Source organism: Exophiala oligosperma, assembly GCF_000835515.1.
Source record: "Exophiala oligosperma strain CBS 72588 unplaced genomic scaffold supercont1.3, whole genome shotgun sequence".
NCBI classification, from domain to species: domain Eukaryota; kingdom Fungi; phylum Ascomycota; class Eurotiomycetes; order Chaetothyriales; family Herpotrichiellaceae; genus Exophiala; species Exophiala oligosperma.
Window position 1 is genome coordinate 3,210,168 of NW_015622820.1, and position 23,571 is coordinate 3,233,738.

At 50.9% G+C, this 23,571-nt stretch overlaps 6 protein-coding genes across 7 annotated transcripts; 4 read left to right on the forward strand and 2 right to left on the reverse strand.

Annotated features, from left to right (window-relative positions):
- Positions 1-286: 286 nt before the first annotated feature.
- On the forward strand, positions 287-1,306 carry PV06_03904 (uncharacterized protein; the record flags this gene model as incomplete). Its single annotated transcript, XM_016404729.1, has 3 exons — positions 287-933; positions 986-1,139; positions 1,211-1,306. The coding sequence occupies 3 exons, from the start codon at positions 287-289 to the stop codon at positions 1,304-1,306; spliced, it is 897 nt and encodes a 298-aa protein (XP_016265734.1).
- A 1,666-nt stretch (positions 1,307-2,972) lies between these two features.
- Positions 2,973-3,703, forward strand: PV06_03905 (uncharacterized protein). Its single transcript, XM_016404730.1, has one exon. The coding sequence runs from the start codon at positions 3,103-3,105 to the stop codon at positions 3,610-3,612; it is 510 nt and encodes a 169-aa protein (XP_016265735.1). The 5' UTR covers positions 2,973-3,102; the 3' UTR covers positions 3,613-3,703.
- A 5,172-nt stretch (positions 3,704-8,875) lies between these two features.
- Positions 8,876-12,768, forward strand: PV06_03906. Of its 2 annotated transcripts, XM_016404731.1 has the most exons (5): positions 8,876-9,230; positions 9,356-9,495; positions 9,571-9,957; positions 10,006-10,436; positions 10,485-12,768. In XM_016404731.1, the coding sequence occupies exons 1-5, from the start codon at positions 8,993-8,995 to the stop codon at positions 11,059-11,061; spliced, it is 1,773 nt and encodes a 590-aa protein (XP_016265736.1). In that variant the 5' UTR covers positions 8,876-8,992; the 3' UTR covers positions 11,062-12,768. The 2 variants fall into 2 exon arrangements, with proteins under 2 accessions (XP_016265736.1, XP_016265737.1); XM_016404732.1 differs by having other exon boundaries at positions 8,876-9,495.
- Positions 11,179-12,602, reverse strand: PV06_03907 (uncharacterized protein; the record flags this gene model as incomplete). The annotated part of the gene is made up of 3 exons (XM_016404733.1): positions 11,179-12,029; positions 12,080-12,252; positions 12,304-12,602. 3 exons carry the CDS (start codon positions 12,600-12,602, stop codon positions 11,179-11,181), a joined length of 1,323 nt encoding a protein of 440 aa, XP_016265738.1.
- Positions 12,769-17,366: 4,598 nt separating the features above from the next.
- PV06_03908 (uncharacterized protein) lies at positions 17,367-18,867 on the forward strand (the record flags this gene model as incomplete). The annotated part of the gene is made up of 4 exons (XM_016404734.1): positions 17,367-18,020; positions 18,085-18,197; positions 18,256-18,533; positions 18,587-18,867. The coding sequence occupies 4 exons, from the start codon at positions 17,367-17,369 to the stop codon at positions 18,865-18,867; spliced, it is 1,326 nt and encodes a 441-aa protein (XP_016265739.1).
- A 3,120-nt stretch (positions 18,868-21,987) lies between these two features.
- On the reverse strand, positions 21,988-23,545 carry PV06_03909 (uncharacterized protein; the record flags this gene model as incomplete). Its single annotated transcript, XM_016404735.1, has 5 exons — positions 21,988-22,290; positions 22,369-22,764; positions 22,820-23,318; positions 23,372-23,396; positions 23,458-23,545. 5 exons carry the CDS (start codon positions 23,543-23,545, stop codon positions 21,988-21,990), a joined length of 1,311 nt encoding a protein of 436 aa, XP_016265740.1.
- Positions 23,546-23,571: the final 26 nt, after the last annotated feature.

Below are 23,571 nucleotides of genomic sequence, written 5' to 3' on the forward strand. Positions count from 1 at the left end.
CACGGATCCCAGCAAATCAACTTTGACTCCATAGGACTCGGCGTTAATCGAAGGTTGCGAGCTTGGGCAACTTGCCATTTATAGGGTCCGATGAACGAGAAACGGGCAAACATGATGTTCCTGCGTGACCCAAGTCGATACAGGGAAATCGAATGTTAGATTAGTCAGGGTTTCCCCAGGACGCAATACTCCTGCCAAATCGGAAAGAGAGGACAGTCTTCATATCGATATTATATTAACGGGTTTCCTAGTCAGCCGACATTAACAATCGAAATAGATTGGCGCCATGTCTTCCAAACCGTCCGGCACTATCGCAATGCTGGCTGGAGGTATTGCTGGGGCCTCGGAGACTGTTATCACCTATCCTGCAGAGTTCCTCAAAACACGGAGACAGCTTCCTGCCAGTAGCACCGGCAGACCTTCATCTTCGATTGCTATATTTCGTTCTGTGTTCAACTCGCAAGGTATTCGGGGTATCTATGCAGGATCTCCAGCACTGATTGCCTCCAACACGGCCAAGGGAGGGGTACGATTCTTCAGCTTCGAGAGCAGCAAGCAAGTCCTTGAGCGGACTATTGGGTCAAACAATGTCTTTGTCAACATCCTAGCAGGTTTGTCTGGGGGCATTGCCGAATCAATCCTGGTCGTGACTCCAGCCGAAGTTCTAAAGACCCAGTCCATAGACATGGCTGCTGCTGGGTCCAGGACAACGAGCACGCTTACCGTGGCCAGACAAGTTATCAGGCTGCATGGGCCTCTGGGCTTGTGGAGAGGCATTACTCCCACTCTGTGCAAACAGGCAACAAACTCAGCAGTCAGGTTTGCCAGTTTTGGAGCGATAAAGGATTGGATTTCCACGACAAGTCTGGCCAAAAGGCTGAATAGCGCAGGCTTGACCTTACTTGCAGGCTCGCTGAGTGGTGCTGTAACGACGTATGTTATTGTGCTATTGCTCAAATGGTCACTTGCTGATAAATTCTTTCAGTTACGCTTCAATGCCTTTCGACAACATCAAGACCAGAATGCAAAGTACAGGGAGCACACATCGGAGTATGTTGGCATGTGGAGTTTCCATGCTTCAACAAGAAGGAATCAAGGTGTTCTGGAGGGTAACGACCCCACGACTTGTCAGGTTGATGGTAAGCAATAGTCAAAGTCATGAAGTCATGAAGTATATACATTTTCTGACACTCTCCGACGTGTACCACAGCTTTCCAGTGGAATTACATTTGCAGTATTCGACCAAATTACCACCTTTTGTGCTTTATCGAATAATGGACAACGTGAGACCTCAAGTCTTCTGTGATCCCACTACTACATGTTATTCGATGCAATATCTGCCTTCCTATCGGATTTGGCTGGCCTATGAACAGAGTCGGTGAGAGCAACGATAGTTGATAGAGCTTGTATACTATGTATGTTAAGATACGTATTGAGAAGTGCAAGACCATCCATATGTTTCGGCGAATTTTCCCAATGACTTGCCATTAGTGTGTAGCAGTTGGAGTCCAGATCCTGAAATTCGGCATTCTGCCCAGTGTCACACGCGACGAAAATGATGACAAGGTGCTCGGTCGTTGTCCGAATTCTTGCCCCACGCCGCCGACCGGATTGCCGGCGACTTTCGGACAACCCACACGAGGAATCCCCAGATACGACTCTCACTCTACAGATTCTCAATAGTCCCCAGTCAGTCGTGTCTCCGGACGCCAGATGTCATGGACGTGGAGAACTAGGGGGGAGGGGGTTCAGGAGAGTGCCTATAAAAGATGGAGTCTCTTTCAAGACTTTGTGAGACGCTTCCTGCCATCCAACGAGGCGAAATACACATCCGTCATGTCAAAAGACGAAGTCGAGCTGGCCACCCAGTTAGAGGCAGAATTCACCCTGCCGGGAGAGCTAAGTCATCTCTCCCTCGAAGACTATGCCGCTGCTGAGCGGATGTTCGTACGCAAGATCGACCTGCGATTGATGCCGATATTGTGTACCATCATTGTGTTGAAGTGAGTGAATCCAGCTTCTCCGTTTCTTCACCGTGCGCCGTGATCGGTATCTGACATACTGTTTTCATCTTCATAGCTACCTCGACCGCAATGCCCTGGCCAATGCCAGAGTACTCGGCATTGAAGCAGACCTCGACCTGAAGGGATCGGAATTCAACACCTGCATCTCGGTCTTTTTCGCCGGCTATCTGGCCATACAGGTACCGTCAAATCTGATTCTCACGAGGGTTCGACCGAGTTTCTATCTGGTATGTCTTTAGGCTATGACATCTCGAATGTCCTGAATTTTGACGCTGATGCATTATCTAGCCGGCTTGCATGGCCGCCTGGGGAATCATATCGGGCTTGAGCGCCGTCACCCACGACTTCCGCGGATTGGTCGTTGTGCGCCTCTTTCTCGGAGTGGTGGAAGGCCCATACTTTCCTGGCTCGCTGTTCTTGTTGAGTTCGTGGTACACCCGCAAGGAGCTGGCGCTGCGGACGTCCGTCCTCTACACCGGTTCTCTCCTGGCCGGCGGTCTTGGCGGCCTCGTCGGCGCGGGAATTCAGTCTGGCCTGGACGGCGCCCTGGGAATTACTGCATGGAGATGGTTGTTCATAATTGAAGCCTCCATCACCGTCTTCGTCGCCTTAGCTGCGATGCTCATCCTGCCAGACTTTCCGCACAACACGAAATTCTTGAGCCCTCAGGAGCGAGCCATCGCGATCCGACGCTTGCAAGATATGAACGGGACACGCGACACCGAGAGAGGAAGTATGCTACTGGGGGTGCGTCTGGCGGTGTCCGACTACAAGGTCTGGCTGCTTGCTCTGATCATCATCACCAAGACAAGTGCCGGAGCAGTGACCTCCTTCATTCCCACCCTCGTCAAGAACTTTGGCTACGGCAAGATCGAGACGCTCCTGCTCGTTGCGCCGCCGTACATCTTTGCTGCGGTCATGGCGCTGGCCGTCTCCTACTCCAGCGATCGTTTCTCCGAGCGGTCCATGCACATCGTCGCGCCCATCTCGCTCGCCATGGCCGGGTTCATCATCGCGACGGCCAGCATGGCCCTCGCCGCGCGATATTTGAGTCTGTTTCTCATGCTCGGAGGTGTCTATGGCAGCTACAATGTCGCCCTGGCCTGGATATCTTCCACCTTGCCGCGGCCCGTGGAGAAGCGCAGCGCCGCCATCGCTCTCATCAACACCTTCGGGAACATCGCCCAGATCTACAGTCCTTACATGTACTTGCAGGAGATGGGTCCTCGGTACCTGGCCGCCATGGTCGCGAACGCTTGCTTCTGCATCGCGTGTTTCTTGGCAACTTTGGTTTTACGATGGGCGCTGGTCAAGGAGAACGCGAAGCTGGAGAATGCCGCAGCCGACATCGCCCTCGGTGCCAATGATAAAACTGAAAATGTCGAACGTGACGGAGAGTACGAGCTGGGCTTCGCCGCCACGGAGCAACGCTTCAGATATGTCTTGTAGAAAGCTAGTAAATGAAGAATTGGATAGAAGGGGGCCAGACACGTATGTCAATCCGGCCGGCTTCTTGCCTCGTTTTACTGGTGACGTTCTCGCAGCTGTCAACGAGAATGTTCTCGAGGACCGGCCTGCCCGAACGTGAAGAGATAATTCTCATTGATTGCCTGATTCTAGGTCTGGCCACGAGATGGTTCGTATCCTTGAGATGGTTTGATGTATGCAGGATGCTGGTGCTAGACAGCGTTTAGCCGAAAAAAGACAAGATTCTTCTCCCTGATTCCATCTCCAGCATCAATTACTCCCCATGGTGAGAGGTTGTTGATAGAAAGAAATGAAAGATGCTCAATTGATTTGGCAAAGTCGCTCTTCGGAAAAATGGACTGTGGGTTCTTTTCCCCGGCCACTATCAGGCCTTGACTAGCAGATGACCTTGCCCTCTCCACATCATTCTGTCCCATTCTCTTGGGTTGCCAATCATACCACGGCAAAAGTTCAACCGGGTTCAATTCTACCATTTAGCCATTTAGCCTCATCGGCCCATGTCAACATTGACAGTGGCACAAGCCTCCGCATTAAGCTAAACTCCATGATTTCTTCTTCTCCCAAATTTGCAGGTTTGATCGCAAAAGTCGTGGGGAGAAGTCATTCGTAGTGCATGGCCTGCCACGCGAGATCTTGACAAGGGACAACGCGGGTCTCCAGAATTCGGGCATTGAGCGGGTCACCATCCCATATGGAGGTCGGGTTGAAATAATACTGATCCCCCTTGGGATACGTATATATACATGTCGATGATCTCCAGTGTCCTAGGACGTCACAATCTTTTCATATTTGCACTTCTTCAAACAAAACCCACCGACTCCATCCATTGATCTCCTTTCACTCAACGTCCGAGCACAATGGGTTTCGAACCATGGCGTGCCCTTCCTGGCAAGGGGGTCTTGCTCTTGCTCAATCTCCTCAGCGCTGTCGCCCTGATCTATGAAGGGTACAACCAGGGTGTCTACGGCAGTGTCTCCGGCACCCCTGGTTTCATCGCCATGTCCGATATTGGTCACGGCGATACCGTCACCCAAACCACAAAGCAGGGCGGCCTCGCTGCGGCGTATTACTTCGGAGCGATGTTTGGTGCCTTTATTGGTGGATGGCTTGGTGACAAGCTCGGAAGAAAGAAGGCGGCTTTCCTCGGAGCCCTCCTCTCTCTTTTGGGTTCTGCCCTGCAATGTGGTTCGATCAATGCCAACATGTTCATCTGCGCCCGAGTCATCTCCGGTCTTGGGATAGGCTTCATCAACAACATCATTCTCTCATGGGTGTCGGAATTGACCCAGGCTCACGACCGTGGATCGACCTTCTCTCTGGTCTTTGTCTCCAACTTTCTCGGTATTTTCCTCGCCAACTGGATCAACTTTGGCATTCGCAACGACAACATCGCGTTCAGATGGCGCTTTCCACTGGGATTCATGTGCATTCCCATGTTGATAGTCACTGTGGCTATCCCCTTTGTTCCAGGTGAGTCGCCAATGTTTTGACTGTGATGGCGACGAAATCTAACAGGTTTGTGTTGCAGAATCTCCCAGGTGGCTCATGGCACAGCGTCGAACCAAGGAAGCGATTGACATCCTCTGCAAAATCCGTGGTGACAAGGACGCATCTGATCCGGACATTGTGAGAGAGGTGGAATTGATCAACGCCGTAGTCGAGGCATCCTACCACAAACGAAACAATTATGTCAATATTGCCCTTGGGGGTCGCTATTCGGGAAAGCTTCACCTTGGCCGTCGCGCCGTCCTCGGATTCGCTCTCCAGCAGATCCAGCAGTGGACCGGTATCCTGGTCATGGTCTCCTGGGCCACCAAGCTGTTTGAACTCGCCAGTTTCGACTCCTACAAGGCGTCTTGGATGTCTGGCCTTCTCAACACCTTTGGCGTCATCGGCACGGCCGCGGCAGCACTCGTCATCGACCGCATTGGCCGCAGAATGTGTCTCCAGATTTCCTTCTTGATTCAGGGTGTGTCGTTGTTCCTGGTGGCGGCACTCATCAAAACATCCCAGGATCGAGTCACCTCCGACCCCTCTGAATCTCAGGCTCTGGGGACCGCGGCGTCTTCCTTCACCTTCACCTTTGTCTTCTTCTTCACCATGTTCAACATTGTTCCGTGCTGGATCTACGGCACCGAGATCTGGCCCCAGGAAGTCCGAGCAAAGGGCTACTCCTTCACCATTCTAGGGTGGGCCATCGGCTGTGGCGTGACGACGTTTGTCATCCCCATCATGCTGGGCAACATCGGGTGGTGGTCTTTCATCTTCTTCGGATGCATGAACATTGTCGTCATGCCCATCATCCACCTCTTCTACCCCGAGACTGCAGGTCGCTCTCTCGAAGAAGTCGACCTTCTCTTCACCAGTGACTCCCCACTGGTCAGCAAGAACATGGCCGAGTATAATCGCCGTGTTGCCGAGGCTGGCGGTAACATTGCCGTCGCAGCCAGAAAGCTCCTTGACGAAGTTGACGGCGAGGACAATTTGGATCCGACGCGCGTTGCTCATAGCAATCTTGAACACGGTCGTGTCAAGACTGACACCGAAAAGGATCATGTCGAGTCATCGACCGACAAATCATCACTCTAGACGCAAGGGGAATGCTTGAAAGGGGAGGTCTACTCATGTGGATAGGAGGAAAAGGGTTGTGGACGGCTAGAGGCTATCGCGGACAATGTTGTCTCGAGTAGATAGTGTATGTTATATAATCAATACCTGATTGAAAAAGTCATTCGAGCTTCTACAAGTCCATAAGCCCTTTCAAAGCATTCTGTGATTTCTCGTGCGACGCCTGTTAATAGTCACAAGTCTTTTCAGCAAAAATTCGAAGCTATGTTTTTCCTACACGCGGTTGTGGTTTGAAATTATTCTCGCGCCCTCTCAGTATGGCTCAGGTCGAAGCTACACGGCTTATGTGCTCGACGGCAAATTCACTGAAGCGAGCAAAGAAACAAGACAGAATCGTCCCGGCATCGCATTTCACTGCGCAAACAAGAATGCTTCCTCCTCTTCCCCCCTCCCTTCTGCCCATCCCTTGCCCAGAAAAATAACAACGTATTCACTTCATTACCTCTCTCCTCTATCGAGAAAAAAAATAAGATACTAAAAACCGATTCCTTCTAAAGTGGGGATTTGTTCTTTTTTCTTTGCTTCGGGCTTCCCGTGATAAAATACTTGGGAACCATTGCGCCCTCTTCCGTACGTAGCTACATCATCAATATCATTGACGATATCAGAAAATCCACTGATGGTCTTCTGACATAACCTCCTACGGAGTAGCCCCCGGAAAGAGTCCCCTGGGGAAAAACGCAAGAAAAAGTTCTCGGACTTGTCATCTTGGGTGGCAAACCCACCCATTTTGCCATTTAGCCGAATCTCACTTTTGGAGCGCCGCACGCACCCACCACGCCAGTTCGAACCAAACCTCCGCAGGTAAGGGGAAGGGGAGCACTGATAGTCAGTCTGGATCGAAACAACACTCTAGTCTGGTCGCAATCCCTGTCCACCATTGGCAAGGGTACGACAATTCGATCGGCTTTCCGCGAGGGTCTTTGTTTTATTAAGTATTCACGTTCCAGCACCTACAGTTTTTTGGATCTGGATGTCGACACCCTAACAACACACAGACAAAAGTCATGTCACAATCTTCACCGAATGGCCTTACCAATGGCCTCACTAATGGCCACACCAACGGCATCAGCAAGGGCCTCGCTAACGGTCGCCATGAGAAAGGACTTGATTTGACGGTGCTCGGACTGAATTCCGGGACTTCAATGGACGGTATCGATTGCGCATTATGCCGGTTCAGACAAGAATCACCGGAGTCGCCGATGCACTTTGAGCTTCTCGCGTACGACGAAGTGCCGCTCGAGCCCAAGATCAAAAAGCGGGTGATGGAAATGATCTTGCACAACAGAACCACTCCCGAAGAGCTCTCCGAGGTTAATGTCTTGCTGGGTGAGACATTCGCTGCTGCGGTGAAAGAGTTTTCTGAAAAGCAGGGTGTTCCTCTTGAGAACATTGATGCTCTTGGATCGCACGGCCAGACAATTTGGTTGCTCAGCATGCCGGAGCCAGGTCAAATTAAATCCGCCCTGACCATGGCTGAGGGGTCATTCCTCGCCTCGAGAACAGGAATCACGTCGGTCACCGATTTCCGGGTCTCAGACCAAGCGGCCGGTCGACAGGGAGCGCCCTTGATCGCATTTTTTGACTCGCTTGTCCTTCACCACCCTACCAGACTCAGAGCTTGTCAAAATATCGGCGGCATAGCGAATGTCTGCTTCATTCCTCCGGACAAAGACGGCAAGTTAAACCCAGAATTTTTCGATTTCGACACTGGCCCCGGGAACGTCTTCATCGATGCGGCAGTACGGTATTTCACCAACGGAGAACGCGAGTATGACAAGAACGGCGCCATGGGTGCTACAGGGACGGTGGACCAGGAGATGGTGGACGAGTTCCTGCAGACGTTCCCATACTTTAGCCTCGAACCACCAAAGACGACAGGACGGGAGGTGTTCAGGGACACAATTGCTCACGACCTCATCAAAAAAGGTCAGGCCAAAGGCTTGTCACCCAACGATATCGTCGCGACGATAACTCGAATCACAGCCCAAGCCATCGTCGACCATTATCACAGGTACATGCCTCAGGGGTACGGTCCTCTGACAGAAATCTTCATGTGCGGCGGAGGTGCGAAGAACCCAAACATCACGAATTACATGCAAAAGTCCTTTCCCGAAACCAAAATCGTGATGCTCGACGAGGCCGGCATCCCAGCGGACGCGAAGGAGGCCATCACCTTCGCGTGGCAAGGGATGGAGGCGATCGTGGGACGGAGTATCCAGGTACCGAGCAGGGTCGAGACGCAGAGACAGTTTGTGCTGGGAAAAGTGAGTCCTGGCACGAATTATCGGAAAGTGATGAAGCACGGAATGGATTTTGGCGCGGGCAGAAATCATCTGGAACCTGTCAAGGACTTGGTGAATTATGTGAACGGCAAAGTCTTTGATAACAAGTGGTGAGCAGGTTTTATTTTTGGTGTAGTTAGGAGCTCATAGAGGAGAGAGGGATGTCTTTACGTCTAGAGGAGGACCATTCTCGAGCGTATTAACTTCGATACCGCATGTATACTGTTCTTGCTAAAGAAATAAATTGATGGCCGGTGCAATCTAGAATTCAAAGATGTAGGAGGAACAAATCCACAGAAATACCTGGGGTTAGCACGTGACGCTCAAGGGCACGTGACAGGCGATATAATCACGTTCGCGACTTGAGCGGCAACTGTGCCGAGTCTGGACAGTCGCCTTGCAGACGACACGACACGACCTCCAGACCACGTCCATTTCTCCTTCGCTTCAGTACAATATCCGCAGAGTGTAATACACCCTGGCTTCTATCCTGTTGTAGCTCAGTTCTCTTCGATCCTGCAGCATGTGAAGTCAAGCGATCCCACAGATCTGCATTGACGTCGATTCATGCCGTCTTCCGAACACCGAGCGAGCAGGGCGAGGCGGATCACACGAGCGTGTGATTACTGCCACAAACGCAACATTCGATGCGTCAACCCTGATGGCTTGCAGTGCCAAAGGTGCATTGAGTTCGGCCAGCCATGTACTTACGACCGAGCAATCAAAAAAAGGGGCGCGAAGCCCAGGTCTGGAGCTGGAGCGGACTCACCTATCCCACCGCCCCGGAACCTCGGCTCCGCAAACGGTATGTTTTGACAGAAATGATTGGCAATGCTGCCTTTGTCGGGGTTTCGAGAAGTTTGCAACTATCTACGACGCTGCCTTACGGTATTCCCTGGACTATGGTACTCGATTGCTGACAGCTCCCAGCGCATCCAAAATCGGCTTCCCAGCCATGGAAGGCTCCCACCCTAGCCAGTCAGGCTGTCGTCATGAGTCTTGTCGAGGTTTACTTTGAAATAGTATATCCGATCTTCCCTCTCTTTCACCGGCCGACATATATCCGAAGGGTATGTCTCACTGTGGCAGGGTGTTCTTGCTGATGACTGCTTGTGTTATTGCACATCGCTGACAGTATTTTGCAGATATCGAGAGGCGACTATACTACAGACAAGGACTTGTTCCCTGTGACTATGGCAGTCTGCGCACTCGTCTCTGCTCGGGTCCGCGATCAAGCAATCTTTAATCCTGCTTGGGATATTCAAGAATTATCCGAAACGCCGTCAGAGACATTCTATGACGCTGCGATCCGCTATAGTGCCGGTTGTGAAGATTCCGTAGAAGCTCATCCATTCAATACGCTGCGATGCTTTGCTTTACTTGCCCTCACGGCCATTCAGTATGGCAAAATCCGTGAAATGCAACTTTTTCTAGGCAAATACCACACTTTCGCTGCCATGGATGGTTTTCACAATGAATCCAATTGGCCCAAAGACATTGGTATTATTGAGACGGAGGAGAGACGACGCCTGGTGAGACTTATGATCTAGCGTGTGACACTGTGGCTAACCGATCCGTAGTTCTGGTCGATGTACACCTTGGAAGTCTATTCATCCATCATCTGGAATGGTGTCACACGGTGCCGGGAACAACAAGTCAATGTTGCATACACTACGGAGCTGGACGACGAGCTCTTCAATGACCTCGGCTACAATCAACCAGCGTCGTCTCCTGTTGACATTGGACCAAGCCCAGGTGGTAGATGGGGTGAGGTGAAAAGTAGTAGTTGGCTTTGTGGCTGGAACTTCACGACCGATTTGTATCGGGTTCTGGAGCACGTGATTACCAACTTTCGTGACCAGAAGCGGCACAAGAGGACGTTTCTCAGCGATATGTTTGGTGACAAGACCGCCCCTTCCCCTACTTCTGTCCGGGACTCCATCATGACCTTATACGGTAATCTTCCGGGTTGCTTCAAGGAATTTCCAGAAGTGACATGCAATCCTTCCAGGTAAGATTCTTTCTGATGAGGAGCGTGGACAACCAATAATCTTTGTAGTGATCGATATGGATTTCAGGCCGCCAACATCACTGCCACAGTCCAGCTGCTTCGAATGATGTTGTTTGCGTCGGGTGGAGGTACTATCGAGGAACGCTGCAAAATAGCAAGCGAAGTCGTGGATGCATTCATGTGTATTCCGGTATCTTATCTAAGAGCAATCAGTTCACCACTTCTTCACCACCTTGCTGGAATTGGCGCCATCCTGGGCAGTGTTCTTGAGGAGCCTCTCAGCGATATGGCGTATCAGCAGGTCAGAGTTGTCTTACTGTCGCTCGCACAATTGTTGGAGAATCTCGATCATGGTATCCATTCAGCAATCAACGCTCAGCGCCTGCGGGACTTGGTGGCGCAAATCGACGACTACTGGAATCAGCTGCGTATTTTCGCTACGGGCGAGCCAAGTCCTCGGCCTAACTCCGCGAGTCCGAGTTATCACGATCTGCGGCATCCTGACGCACGGAGAACCATACCTTCTCAGTTGACCACCAGTATATTCGAAGACTGGCCGTGGAGTCTGGACCTCGTGCAAGGCACAGAGAGCTGGTCTCCCACGAATATAGTTTTAGATGTGTGAGATCGAGCGAAGATCGTGCCAATACCCGTGACTGATACACTGGTGGACTCTCAACAGGGATCTGTGAGAAACCAAATGAGTACATGGGGGCCTGACCGTGCGGAACAGCATCTCGATCTACCATTTACTATTTTCGGAACCCTGGATCGCCTCACTCGCATCGTAGCCATACAGCCACATCATCACGGCAGGCTGCGGCCACCTCGCATCCATGTCCGCTGGCACTCTCAGTTTTGCCACCATCAATTCGCGACCGACCTCACGAAGTCCACGCATATAATCGTCGGTAACCTTCCTGAACCGATCATCACGAGCTACCTGCTCAGGTCCATCGGGCAACATCCAGGAACTACCATTGTCCTTCGCTATCGTCGCAACACGAGCTACACGCGGCTTCCGAAGTCGTTCATACAGGCCGGCGAGACAAGGAAGATCGTCTAGGCTGTTCAGCCTGGATAGGAGCTCGCCGAGCACGGCTGCATCTTCCATAGCCATGGCAGCCCCCTGTGCCGCGTGTGGTGACATCGCATGCGCCGCGTCGCCAAGGAGCACTGTCCTACCAGACCGGCTTGACCATGTGCTTAGCTCGGGGATCTCAGCTATCGTCCACTTTGCACATTTCTCTACGAAACCAGTCAACTTTCGTACGAGGGGGTTGAAAGTGCTGAACTCGGCTCGGAGCTCTTCGATGTCACCCGGCTGATTCCACGATGTCACTGGCGTGTCGTCGTCCCTTGGTGACACCATGGCGAGATTGAAAAACCTGTTATTCGATATCGCATAGCCGACAATGAATCGACCTGGTCCGAACCATGCATGGGTTTCTGTACTAGCCATCAGCTTTGCCGTGTCTTCGTCTCTCAGCATTGCCTCGGCTGGTATCATGGCACGATAGTTGAATTCTCCCAGTGGGACTGGTTCTATCTTCTCATTGCCGATGATGAATCCCCGCGTCTTTGATCGTATGCCTGGCACCATTAGCAATCAGAACACGATTCCAGGAAAAGAGTGCGCTTACCGTCGGCACCCACAACAAGATCTGCTTCGATTGTTCTTCCGTCCATCAGGTGGACTTTGCCTTGCTCCGCATCCACCTTCTGGAGCTCACTGCTATATTCAATCGTGGCACCAGCCTTTCGAACCCCGTCGGCCAAAATCCGCTGACAATCCGGCCGGTAAATCTGCCAGTATCTTGCCATGTTGGATCTCTGTTACTTTTGGGACTGATAGTACAATACTCACGGGTGCCCGTATATCTCGGACGCATCTGGATTTTGGGAGCTCATGCCGATTTTGGCGTTGTCATTGTATCTCCTGGCCACCGACCATGCCGGGAGGTTACAGTACTCTCGAAACTCCGAGCTCAAGCCCCATGAATCAAGTATCCTTGTCGCGTTGGGACTGAGTTGGATGCCTGCGCCGTATTCCGAAAGACCTGCATTTCTCTCCAGCACCTTGACTTTGTGGCCTTTCCTTGCCAGGCAGATCGCGGCCGAGAGTCCTCCGAGGCCAGCTCCGATGATGACTATGTCTAGTTGCATCTTGGAATGTTCTGAACGTTCTGAAATCCAATAGAGGTGTGGTTGTTTATTAGTCGACAGCGAAAGCGCTGACCTCCCTAGTGGCTATAGTACATTAAATCATTGCACGTACAGTCGCATTGGCGACAAGTGAAATCTTCGGCATCACAGGTTTTGTCTCCTCACGTCCTGGCATGACGGTATTCTTCCGTTAAGCGGAATCCTATGCCATTATTGCATCTCATGAAGATTATTGCAAACGCCACTCCGTATTCCCCGGCATTTTTTGGTGTGTGGAGAAGCCGTAATGGTAGTCGGGCTAAATCCACATTGCACATCCAGACGTATTTGAATTGGGTCTGGGATAGTAGGACTAAATCCACATGCAGTCTTTAGATTGCGGCTCCTCCTTCTCCCCGGGTCCCGCGGATTCGGCTGAGGTGAGAAGCCATCTTATCCAACAACCCAGTGTTGTGTCAAGTTTTCGAGATATAAAAACATATTGGTGGAAGTCATACCGAGTGATATACCAGAGGGAGAATATTAACATTCAAGCAGACTACGAGGATTTGAACTCCAACTTAGAAGCAAGGGCGACATTTTGTATATTCGTCATGGCCACCACGAACAACAACACCAACAATATCGACACCGCCACAAATGAAAATGAACAAGTCTCGACTCCCTCCAAAAGTATCAAAAGGCCCGACGGCAAACGTTCATTCAACGGAATCAACCATTTGAAATTGGCGACGAGCGATTTGTGGAGGTGCCACGACTTTTACACCAAAGTTTTGCCCTTTACGCCTCTGCCTCAGTATCACCACTACACCCCCGAACATAAATTGTTCGCGGTCATGTTCGAACATTCCCCCACAAAGGTCATCGTCGAGGCGAGGTACCACCCCAAACAGGCCGAGGCCCAGAGGGGTTGGGACCCGGTAACCTGGGGAGTCGGCACTCGAGCCGACCTGGAAGAGTGGGCCGCCTGGCTGGACTCGAACGGAGTACCACGAAGCAAAATCATCACGGGCATCAAAGGTTGGGTCATGGCCTGTGAGGACCCCGACGGCAAGCACGTCCGACTCTACGTCGACGACGAGGAGCACGAGTGGACGGATCACCCCGACAAGGACGAGTACTGGTTGGGTGATCTGGTTGCGGATCCAAAGGCATAGGGAAGTACAGACAGAAGACAGTACAAAATGGATCAAAGTAATTCCGCAACAAGTGAGAAAGGAGGAAAGGTAAAAAGGGTAGAAGATGAATATTGGTAATTGTTGCACAGATCATACGTATTTCTGTTTCAACAAAAACTAACGAAGCACGTACACCAGCTTAGCAAAGGTCACAGATGGTGGCAAGTTTCCTAGACGATATGAGGTTCTTGGGATGCTTTGAATATAGGTCAAACTTGTATTTAAACACTTTTTTTCTTTTTGACAAAGACATAGAAAGTTATAGAAAGTTGTGATATTGACCAGTCCAAGCTGGGTACCATATCGTCACTTCTGCTCGCACCTCCTGGATGAGACATCGTGCTTCACAACGTGTACTTGAAATCCGGATGATGGTCCCCTAATTCCTTCATCTGCCGTTCGAATGACAGATGCTCACGACCGTGAAGTAGTTCTTCTCGTCCATCGATCTTCCTCTTGTTGAGATGTTTGAGGAGGAATATTTGTGCCACAGAGAGAACGATCACCGTGGCGAGAAGTGCGATGTTGGCACTGGTGGCGGGGAGGTACCTTGGAGCGTCCTTTGTCGGGTATATCCACACACCTAGGATGCCTCCGGAGTTGCTGACCATGAAGCCGACCGCAACGGCGGTTGATCGTTTACCGTAGGCTGCCATGTTGTTTGGGAGCCAGGCAAGGATGGTCGGCGCACACGAGTAGATGCCCGCAATCAGGAAGAACAGTCCCGTATACCTGTACTGGAGAGATGTGCCCGAGAAGTTCAAGATACAACCAATGGCTCCAAGAGCGGCGGTAACAATGGCGACCAAGCCGCGCCGGCGGTATCGATCCGCCACATAACCCGCCACAAGCGTAATTACGAGGGCAAACGTGAACGGTGGGACCGTCAGAAGCTGCGTCGCGGTCTTGCTGTATCCGAAAGTTTGGACCACCGACGGCGTAAAGTACGAGACTCCCTGAGCCACGGCACCCACGGCAAATGACATGACGGCGATCATTAAGAAGTGAGGTTCCGTCAAACATGCAAGGATGTCGCGTGCTGTGACCTTGGCATCGTCTTCTGCTTTCGTCTGTTTGTCGACCGCCATCCTTTTGACGTAGTATTCCTTCTGCTCTGCTGTGAAAGTGATGACATCCCTCGGAGTGCTGGGCATGATCCAAAGAGTTGCGAAACCCCAGCAGACGGTGAAGAGGCCTTCAATGAGAAAGATCCAGCGCCATCCAGCGAGACCGGCGAGGCCGTCCATTTGTTCGATCGCCGCTGCCAGAAGGCCACCAAAAGCTCCAGCCAAAGCAGCCGCGCAGTAGAGGATGGCAATTCTCTTTTGGATCTCGTGGCGCCGATAGAACTCGGCCAACACAACAACGTAACCTGGGAAGACACCACCTTCACACAAGCCGATGAAAAATCGGCAAGCGATAAATCCGGCATAGTTTTGTATCAGACTCTCGAGGGTGGTTACGATGCCCCAGCAGATGCAAAGACCCGGGAGCATCCAGCGAGGCCCGATCAATCTCAAGACCATGGCACTTGGAAGCTCAATGAGAATGTAGGGGATGAATGTAACCATCAATGCTGGTCCACGGGCTTTAGCATCAACAAACACAGAACAGGAGACAAAACAGGAAACATACATATCTGAAATTGATGATCGGTCAGGCGAAGATCCTTTTGTAGACCAGCGACTCTGGCATTGCCGACGTTGGCTCGGTCCAACAACAAAAGGATAAAGGTGCCGAACAAGATGGGTTGCAGTAACAGATCCAGTTTGTAAACGGCTTTCCTGTCGACCTCGGGGTCAAAGTGGAAGTTGAAGCTTTCCTCGTCTAGTGGACCACCCTGAGAAGCCACTTCCACCTGGTCGTCTTCGCCCATTTCTTTTCGAGGATCACTGTCGAGAATCATTCTCTGAGGGGCCACTGACATTCTTCAGGGATTCGAATAATAGGAGAGAGCGACACACACAGAGTGCGATAGGGAGAGAGTGTAAGGAAAATATCGTTCTTTCAAAAGCACCTTGTTGTATTCATATAGCACTCCGTGTCTTGTACGCATATATATAAACATTGCTCTGAAAGCCATAAGCGGTCAACATTCCGCACCAGACAACATCTTCCCCGTGGAGGAGGTGGTGAAGCAGAGTGTAGAGAAAGAAGTCGCCTCCCCGGGACTCGGGCAGAAATTGGCGGTGATTGGCCATGTGTACAATTCCCGGTGTGTGGTGAAATGCATCCATAGTTTGGGCGAAAACGCGGAGAGAAGTTGAGGACCACACACGTAAATGCAGAGAATAATCATCAGTTCCGTAGGACTCTGGCGATGCCTTAGCAAGTTGTAGGACAGGCTGAGGGAGCCGAGGGTGTATAGTCCGTTGTTTCGTAAGGGTCCGTGCTGGGAGTAGAACACAAACCGAGTGAACAATTGCTGGTCAATAGGCTGGAACTACTTGTTGTCGACAATACTATCAATGCTCCTTCTCTGAATTGAACAACGACCGGATAGGCCCGCTTATCTCGGACCCGCTGATTCTTGCACGAGGACTTTTGCGGGGTGCTGAGAGACCCTCGTCGGCCATTGTCCCTGGCACTCGGAGTCTCCGGCTGATGAGAAAGAGAAGCTTCGTTACTTCGCTAGAATGGGCTTCATAATCTTGTCACAGCATATTCATTTCGTTATGCTCTCTAAGTGATCAAATGTAGACTTGGATGCTGATCGATAGTTGGGTAGCTATCTCTGTCGGCCCCGCATCAACCTGACCACACTTTGATTCTCTGTCCTCCAGTTCAGAAATGACGTCTCATCGATTCGGTACAAAAGTCCCTTGTCGAGAAAAATCACAGAGTCGGCGCAGTAAGTGTTGTGTTGTACAGTTGCTCAAGCACAATCTGATGTTGTATTCAAGAGAGCGATACGCCAACTTGGCTCTGCGAGTTCTGCCAGAAGCAGTTTTATAGATCGTGGGTCTTAAAGCCCTTTCTTGACTAAGGATATTGCCTTGTCATGCTGATCGATCGTTTGCACAGGGACGTTCTCAGGAGACATTATCAGTCTTGTCCGCAGCGAGGCCAACGACAAATCCCACAGCGTTTGCGAAGAGGTCGCAGGAGGCAGGCATGCGATTCTTGCGCAAAACTAAAAACTTCTTGTGATCTCGATTGGCCCTGCGCGAATTGTCTCTTCTCGGATAAAACCTGCTCGTATCTTCGAATTCAAGCAGAAAAGCAGCATGACATAATTCCGAAGAGTCGGTCCGGCTCAGAGTTAACGACTTCACAACTCCCCAGCCAAGAAGACAAAGACAGTCATAAAATCTCGATTCCTTTTTTATTGAACTGGGCAAGTCCGTACCGAGGACTCACAGATACTTTTGAGCGTTCAAATGACATAGTTGTTGGCAATGAAAGTGTCCGAGTTGATAGCGGGTCGGGAATACTGGGCGAAATCGAGGGTACCACAGATACAGACGCGCGCGAATTGTGCACTTCCATCCACTCGCACAACGGTCTCCAAGATGAATGGCTTCCCCGGTGGTCCATACCCGACGACCTTTCCCTAGACAGCAGAACACTCGATGCCGGTGCGGACATGTCATTGCTTCCAATCTACGACCTAGACATCACCAGCTTTTCACCCACAATGTTTCTACCCCTGCAAGAAACGCAACAGTCACCACAAAGTCTGATACGAGCCAGTCAACAGGCAGAGATTGAATTCGTGGTCACTTTCGATCTGACGGGAAGAGATCTGCCTGCTGAATTTGCCGAGTCTCTAACAAAACTGACCCTCTCACTTCCCCGCGATCATCCGGAACATGCCCCGAGTATCAATCTTGCTTTGGGTATGATGATGATGACACAATCCAACATCGAAAGGTTTCTGGGGCTCTATTTCCGGCACTGGAACCGTCACAGTCCCGTGGTGCATCGCAGGACCTTCGACGTGGCGGATACATCGCTGGCGCTAGTTCTTGTGATGACACTCACTGGAGCGTTGTTCTCCTTGATACCCGACGAGGTATCTGGGGCCCAGTCGATGCTTGATTTGGCCGAGGAATTCGCATTCCACGATCCAGATTTCGAGAAACTTACCTCTGGCATATCTTCAGAAGGCCCTGACGGACGACGTCGTGCGCTGCAAGCACTACAAGCTTCGTTTTCTGCGGCTCAACTACAGTTGCGTCAAGGGAGCACGTGGAAACGGCAGCAAGTACGATCGGAGCGGTTCAATCAGATTATATTTGTATGCCTACCTAGTCATCGGACGAAGTATCGTTATCTATTGATCATGCTAATCTAACTGGCAGGCTCTTCGAACAATGTCATTACACAATTCGAGTGGCTACAACTACGACAGCTCGTTTGACCAAGACGAATTAGTTGCCTCAAAAGCCTGGGCCGAGAGAGAGTCTGGGCTACGGTAAGGCTGAGTCCCAACACGGATCCTCCTCATCGTTGTTGCTGATTGTACTGCGCAGTCTTGTTTACGGCATTTTTCACCTTGACGTGGCCTTTACAATATTTTACGATCAGACACCTCGTCTGTTCTTTCACGAAATCCAATTGAGTCAACCATGCTCTCAAGATGCGTACATGGCGGAGAGTTTCGAAAGTTGTCGTGAGATCTTACGCTGCGAAAACTCAAAAGGCTGTCCCCGGTTCCCCGAGACTGTCCTAGCCCTGGCCGAGGGTCGACATGATAGTTTCTCAACGATGGAAGATTTCAATCTTTGTTACCTGTTTTCGGTCATGTTTGGTGAGTTGAACCTCTGCCTATAGTTACGTGATTCTGACCCAAGAGACATTTAGGGTTTCTTCAGATTATCAGAAGCTCGAGGAGAAATGGAGCCTCCATGGAACGGCTGCAACGGGGGCTTCGGCTCTGGAGAGTAAAATGGGACGAGGCTGTACTTCAAATGACCCCGGCACAACAGCAGGCGAGTGGCTTCATAAAAACCGCAGGACCCGAATTCTGGCACTTGGCTTGCTACCTTGTCAGCACGTCAACATCAAGAGGTGATGCAGATTCTATTGGAAGTGGCGTCTTCATGGAGCTTTTCCAGAAGGCCAAAGGATGTCCATCTGCTTGATTGTGCATTCCTCTATGCCGATTCCTCATTCAGCACCGCTTCATTCGAACATTGAACGCACCGATACCTTCAATCTCTGCGTGGATTTGGTCCCCAGGTTTCAACCAGCAACCTCCGTGGGCGCCCGCGGACCCAGCCGGGGAGCCTGTGAAGATCAAATCACCCGGCTCCAGTGTAATGAACTCGCTCATGACCGACAACATCTCCTCGCACGAATACAGCATCTCACTCGTGGACGAGTTCATCATTTGCTTCCCGTTCACATCGAGGGTGAGTTTGAGATTGGTGACGTCCGGCAAGAATTTTGCGGGTACAAGAAAAGGACCGCACGGGCCCATGGTGTCTTGTGCTTTTCCGCGGACGAGATCGACAGGAATATCACCGCCGACGACTGTCAAATCCCGACAAGATAGGTCCAACCCGATGGTGTAGGCCGCGATGGCACCCTTGGCCTCTTCCACGGTCGCGTTTCGAAGACGCTTACCGACAACCATGGCGAGTTCTAGCTCCCAGTCGAATTGATTCGTCATTTTGGGAATCTCGACCGTTTCACCAGGTCCCACGAGACACGTGGTGGGAGGGCTGAGAAAAAAGGGCATGGTCTTCCACTTCGTCGTGCTCAATCCCATCTCTTTGAGGTGATCCGCATAATTCGCACCCACGCAGATGAACTTGTTCGGCCAGATGATAGGGGTGAGGAGGTCTGCCTCCGTGGAAGGGGTTCCGTGTTGAGGTCTGACGCCACCGACATTAGAAGCAATGTCATGAGCTAGAGTTTCGAGGTCTGGAAACAAGTTGGACCAGTTTTCCAGCAAGGACTTGACGCTGGCGTCGCGCAATCTGTTGTTCGACGAGATTTCGGATAGTTGGTAGTAGTTGTCTCCCACACCGATGGCTGCCTTGGGCCCAGCAGACGTCTGTAACGTCGCGAGTGTAAATCTTGTCATGTTGTGGACGTATCGTTTTGCGAGGGAATCTATTCACTATCATGACCTGCTTTGCCAGCGGAAGGCCTTGGACCTTTTTATGCCGGCCGCCATCAATAAGGGGCCTGTTGGGGCATGGTTTCGTTCTTTACATTGCCTTTTCATGACTAGTGTTTGTTGCATTTCCATGGGATTTTTCCACATTCCTGCATGAAGTGAAATTCCGGAAGGAAGCCTTTTTCCAGAAAGCACAAATGTTGAACATCGACAACGGATCTCCACTTGCTTGGGCTGATTCTCCACGGTCCCCACCGTTTTAATCGGACATTTCACACTTGGCGATAGACGGAGACCGTGGCATGAGATTGTTGTTGATGAAAGATCTCATGTTGTCACAATCAGTTGGTTCGAATAGTCCAGTGTTTCGCATACTGCAGAGGCTAAAGTTATCACAGATTTTTGCAAAGCACAATGGAAGATCCCAAGCCCACCCGGATCTGTTCTGAGCTCGGAACAGCTGTCTCAAGATTGCATGTTACAAGTCTGGCATATTCTATACTACCACCCTTTCACCATCTTCGTCATCTCCTTCTTCGTCGTCATCGTCATCGTCATCGTCATCAGGCATTGGCGCTAGGCCTACTACCACCCCCGGGACTGTCCCCTTGACCTCTGGAACTATTTCCACCACTGTATCTTTGTCATCTCTCATGTCGACAACCACTGGTGTGATGGTGACATCTTGGCCGGCACCACCGAGAAATTTCTGCTTCTCCCTCTTCGTCACGGGTTTGATGTTAGACGTGTACCAGAGGTCGTCGCACCATAGCCCATCCATTGCGAGTACCAACCCTCCTTGTGTCGTCTGGGCGCAGCAAAATTGTAATTTCAGTAGCATATTTGTATTGCAAAACTTGAACAAAGATCAATGAACTTACCATATTTTGTGTGACCCACGCCTCAGACTTCTGACTGTCCCACCACCCAGTCGTTGCCTCAACATTTCCCACGCCTAGAGCCTGTGCATTCACATTCAAAGTCACGTTGCGTTCGTTGCCCGTCAAGAGAGCCACGGCGCGGATATCGGTGACGTAAGTCTTGGTAACGAGCCAGATACCTCTTTTGAGCTTCGGGATGTTCTTGAATACGGCCCGGCCATTCTGCACCAGCCACTTGTACAGCAGGTGGGCTGGGGTAGCCTGATGATGGACAACGTTGCCTTTTGTGATCATCATGGCTCCATGTTCACCTTCCCTACGGAAGCCGATTGTGGCGCCTCCACCGGCAGGAAGCGCTGCCGTCCTTTTGGAATTACAATCAGAATGTCTCGAGGAATATAATGTTGCGAGTGCGAGTGCGGCGACCCGCTAAGAGGACATGAAGGAACTTACTGCACGTTTGCTCCCACCGTCGTCTCCAGCCGCCTCATATTTTCCGACTTTCGCAGGGGCCATCGCTCGTCTCCTGGGTCGGGGGCAACGCTGACTCCTTCAATGTAAGTGTAACCAGCATTCTCGACTGCGTTTTTGTCGGTTATGTCGACAATTGGCGCCCAATCTCCGTTCGAGTCGAAGTAACCGCACATGCCTGGCCGCACCTTCGCTGTGGACACTTTCTTCCAGAACGCCCATCCCTCAGGCTGGTACTTGAAGCAGTTTGCGAAGATGACATCCCAATCTTTCTCTCGAGCCATTGTGTCTTTGACTCTGAACTTGCTTTAGTATACTCGCACTTTTGGTGTTCCCCAGGAAATAAAAGCGCCCACAGCGGCTTTAGTTCAGGCAGAGCACGTTGGCTACCGGCGGGCAAACCCTGCGTTGGCATTAACAGGGGATACGACAATTCGTTCGACTTGTTGTGTTGGCCCGCCGATAGCAGCAGTTTTTCATCCATGTTTATGCAGGTCTCGCTTTGTGGCGTGCCTTCATTGGTTCTGGACCCCGTGTAAGGAGCGACATTGGGATAGTATCCAATCGAACGGCATGAGCGAGGCACCAAGTGTTCCGTTTCAGTGGTTAAAACACACCTCAAAAGTTACTTGTGGCTAGCTGAAAGTACAAGGGTCAGGCATGTAATGCAGGCAAAATGCGCTCGAAAGCCTCCTCATTTGGTCACAATCTGGCTGATAGATGCTGTCAGCCTCAGGCCCATGTCCCATGTACGTATCAACTGAACTCTTCGTTGCTATTGAAATTCAAACAGAACCGAGGCCTGGTGAGGCTGCAGCCACAGGATCGGTAGTTGGTTCACTCATTTTGCCCTTCCCGAGCACGAATTCTGTGTCATGATTTAGTTTTCGCCGCCACCACTTTGTTAGCCAGGTCCAAAGTCCCTCCTGCACACCAAGGCGCTCCATTACCTCCTCTTTCAGAATCGGCTCGACCCAGAGAAATCGGAGTACGCCTATGGCCACAGCTGTGAAAGGGAGAGCGAACGCCAGCCAAATCGCCAGATAAGATACCTGGTTGTCACCAAAGATACCGGCTGCCATCAACGACTGTGTTGTGTATTTTGGATCGTCAGCTTTCTAGCATTTTGGTCGTCTGCAGGTGGGTCAAGCAGGAGGAACACTTACCGAGACGAATATTCCAGGCAGAAACAGCACAATCACGTAGGCAGTCCCTCGGAAATGGTTCTGCGACAGATATTGCAATTTGGCCGAGCTGAAGGCGATAGTAGTTTGCTGAGAGATTGATCTCTTGCTCAGTATCTCAACAAGCTGGTCGTTAAGAAGATTTGCCTGCCTTTTGTGGCTGTTCAATATCCATTCAAGCTTTTCAAGTTGATGGCGTAAGTCTTCTTTAATTCCAAAGCTTCTGGCCGCACGCGAGTTCATAGTCCAGGGACCCTTGGCCATTTGGGTCATATCTGCGATTGTTGAGAGATTAATTGATAAGCCAATGAGCATTAGCTGTAGAGTCGACAATAGCACTGCCGGTGGGGGTTCTTGTTGAGCCACCATGTCTGATCTCTGCGCAAAGATATCAGATTTCCACAAGACGTGTAGAATTGGGAGGGACGGGTACCATTATGAAGATGTTTCTCTCGATGTCTCGCAGAGCTGCCGTCCATCCAATTTTGCAAAGATTCAGCAGGTTAGCCACACCCATGTCCTCTCTGCGATGGCTGTCTTCACCTTCGCCATTAAGAAAAACCAAGACTGAATCATAGTCCTCCATAAGAAACCAAATTGGCTTATCTTCTTCGCTGCTTAATTGATGGAAAATGGTGATATGATTGACCACCCAGCAAAGTATATTCGTGTCACGACGGGGTTGCGGACAGACATTTCTCAATGAGAACAAAATCTTCATCTGCGCCTGTCTTTCAGGGTCCATGGCTATTCCAAAGGTGTAGGTTGTTTCGCAGATCTTGGAGAATTGCCCCATCTGAGAAAGGATGCCTAAGATTGCCGGTTTTATATCAAGTTCCGATACGAGCGTTTCGAGATCTCGAATTACGCCGCTGGCTACATGTTCCTCTGCAGGACTTCGTGCGGTCAAGGAAGCGAGACGGTGAACAAGGCTGAGAGTCCTGATTGTCAACCGAGCTCCACAGACTTCCAACTCTAGACTTACACGACTGACTGTCTCGCGGGCATGCCTAATCTTCGTCAAGCTCAGAACATTTGAATGGTTCTTCTATAGTCTTGCTTGGGGCTCACCATCAATTTGCATCCACGGTCTGGAAACATCGCTCGTTCCGGCAACGAAATGCGATCTTCGCCGAAAGAATCCTTCATCATCAGTCATGGCTGAAGTACTTCGTAACAAACGAA

Excerpts from the sequence above, each read along its gene's own strand:
- PV06_03905 (XM_016404730.1), top strand. The coding sequence starts at position 3,103 with ATGGCAGCTACAATGTCGCCCTGGCCTGGATATCTTCCACCTTGCCGC.
- PV06_03906 (XM_016404731.1), top strand. The coding sequence starts at position 8,993 with ATGCCGTCTTCCGAACACCGAGCGAGCAGGGCGAGGCGGATCACACGA. Across the intron at positions 9,231-9,355 it reads GAACCTCGGCTCCGCAAACG|CGCATCCAAAATCGGCTTCC; the intron begins GTATGTTTTGAC and ends GACAGCTCCCAG. Across the intron at positions 10,437-10,484 it reads GTGACATGCAATCCTTCCAG|TGATCGATATGGATTTCAGG; the intron begins GTAAGATTCTTT and ends TAATCTTTGTAG.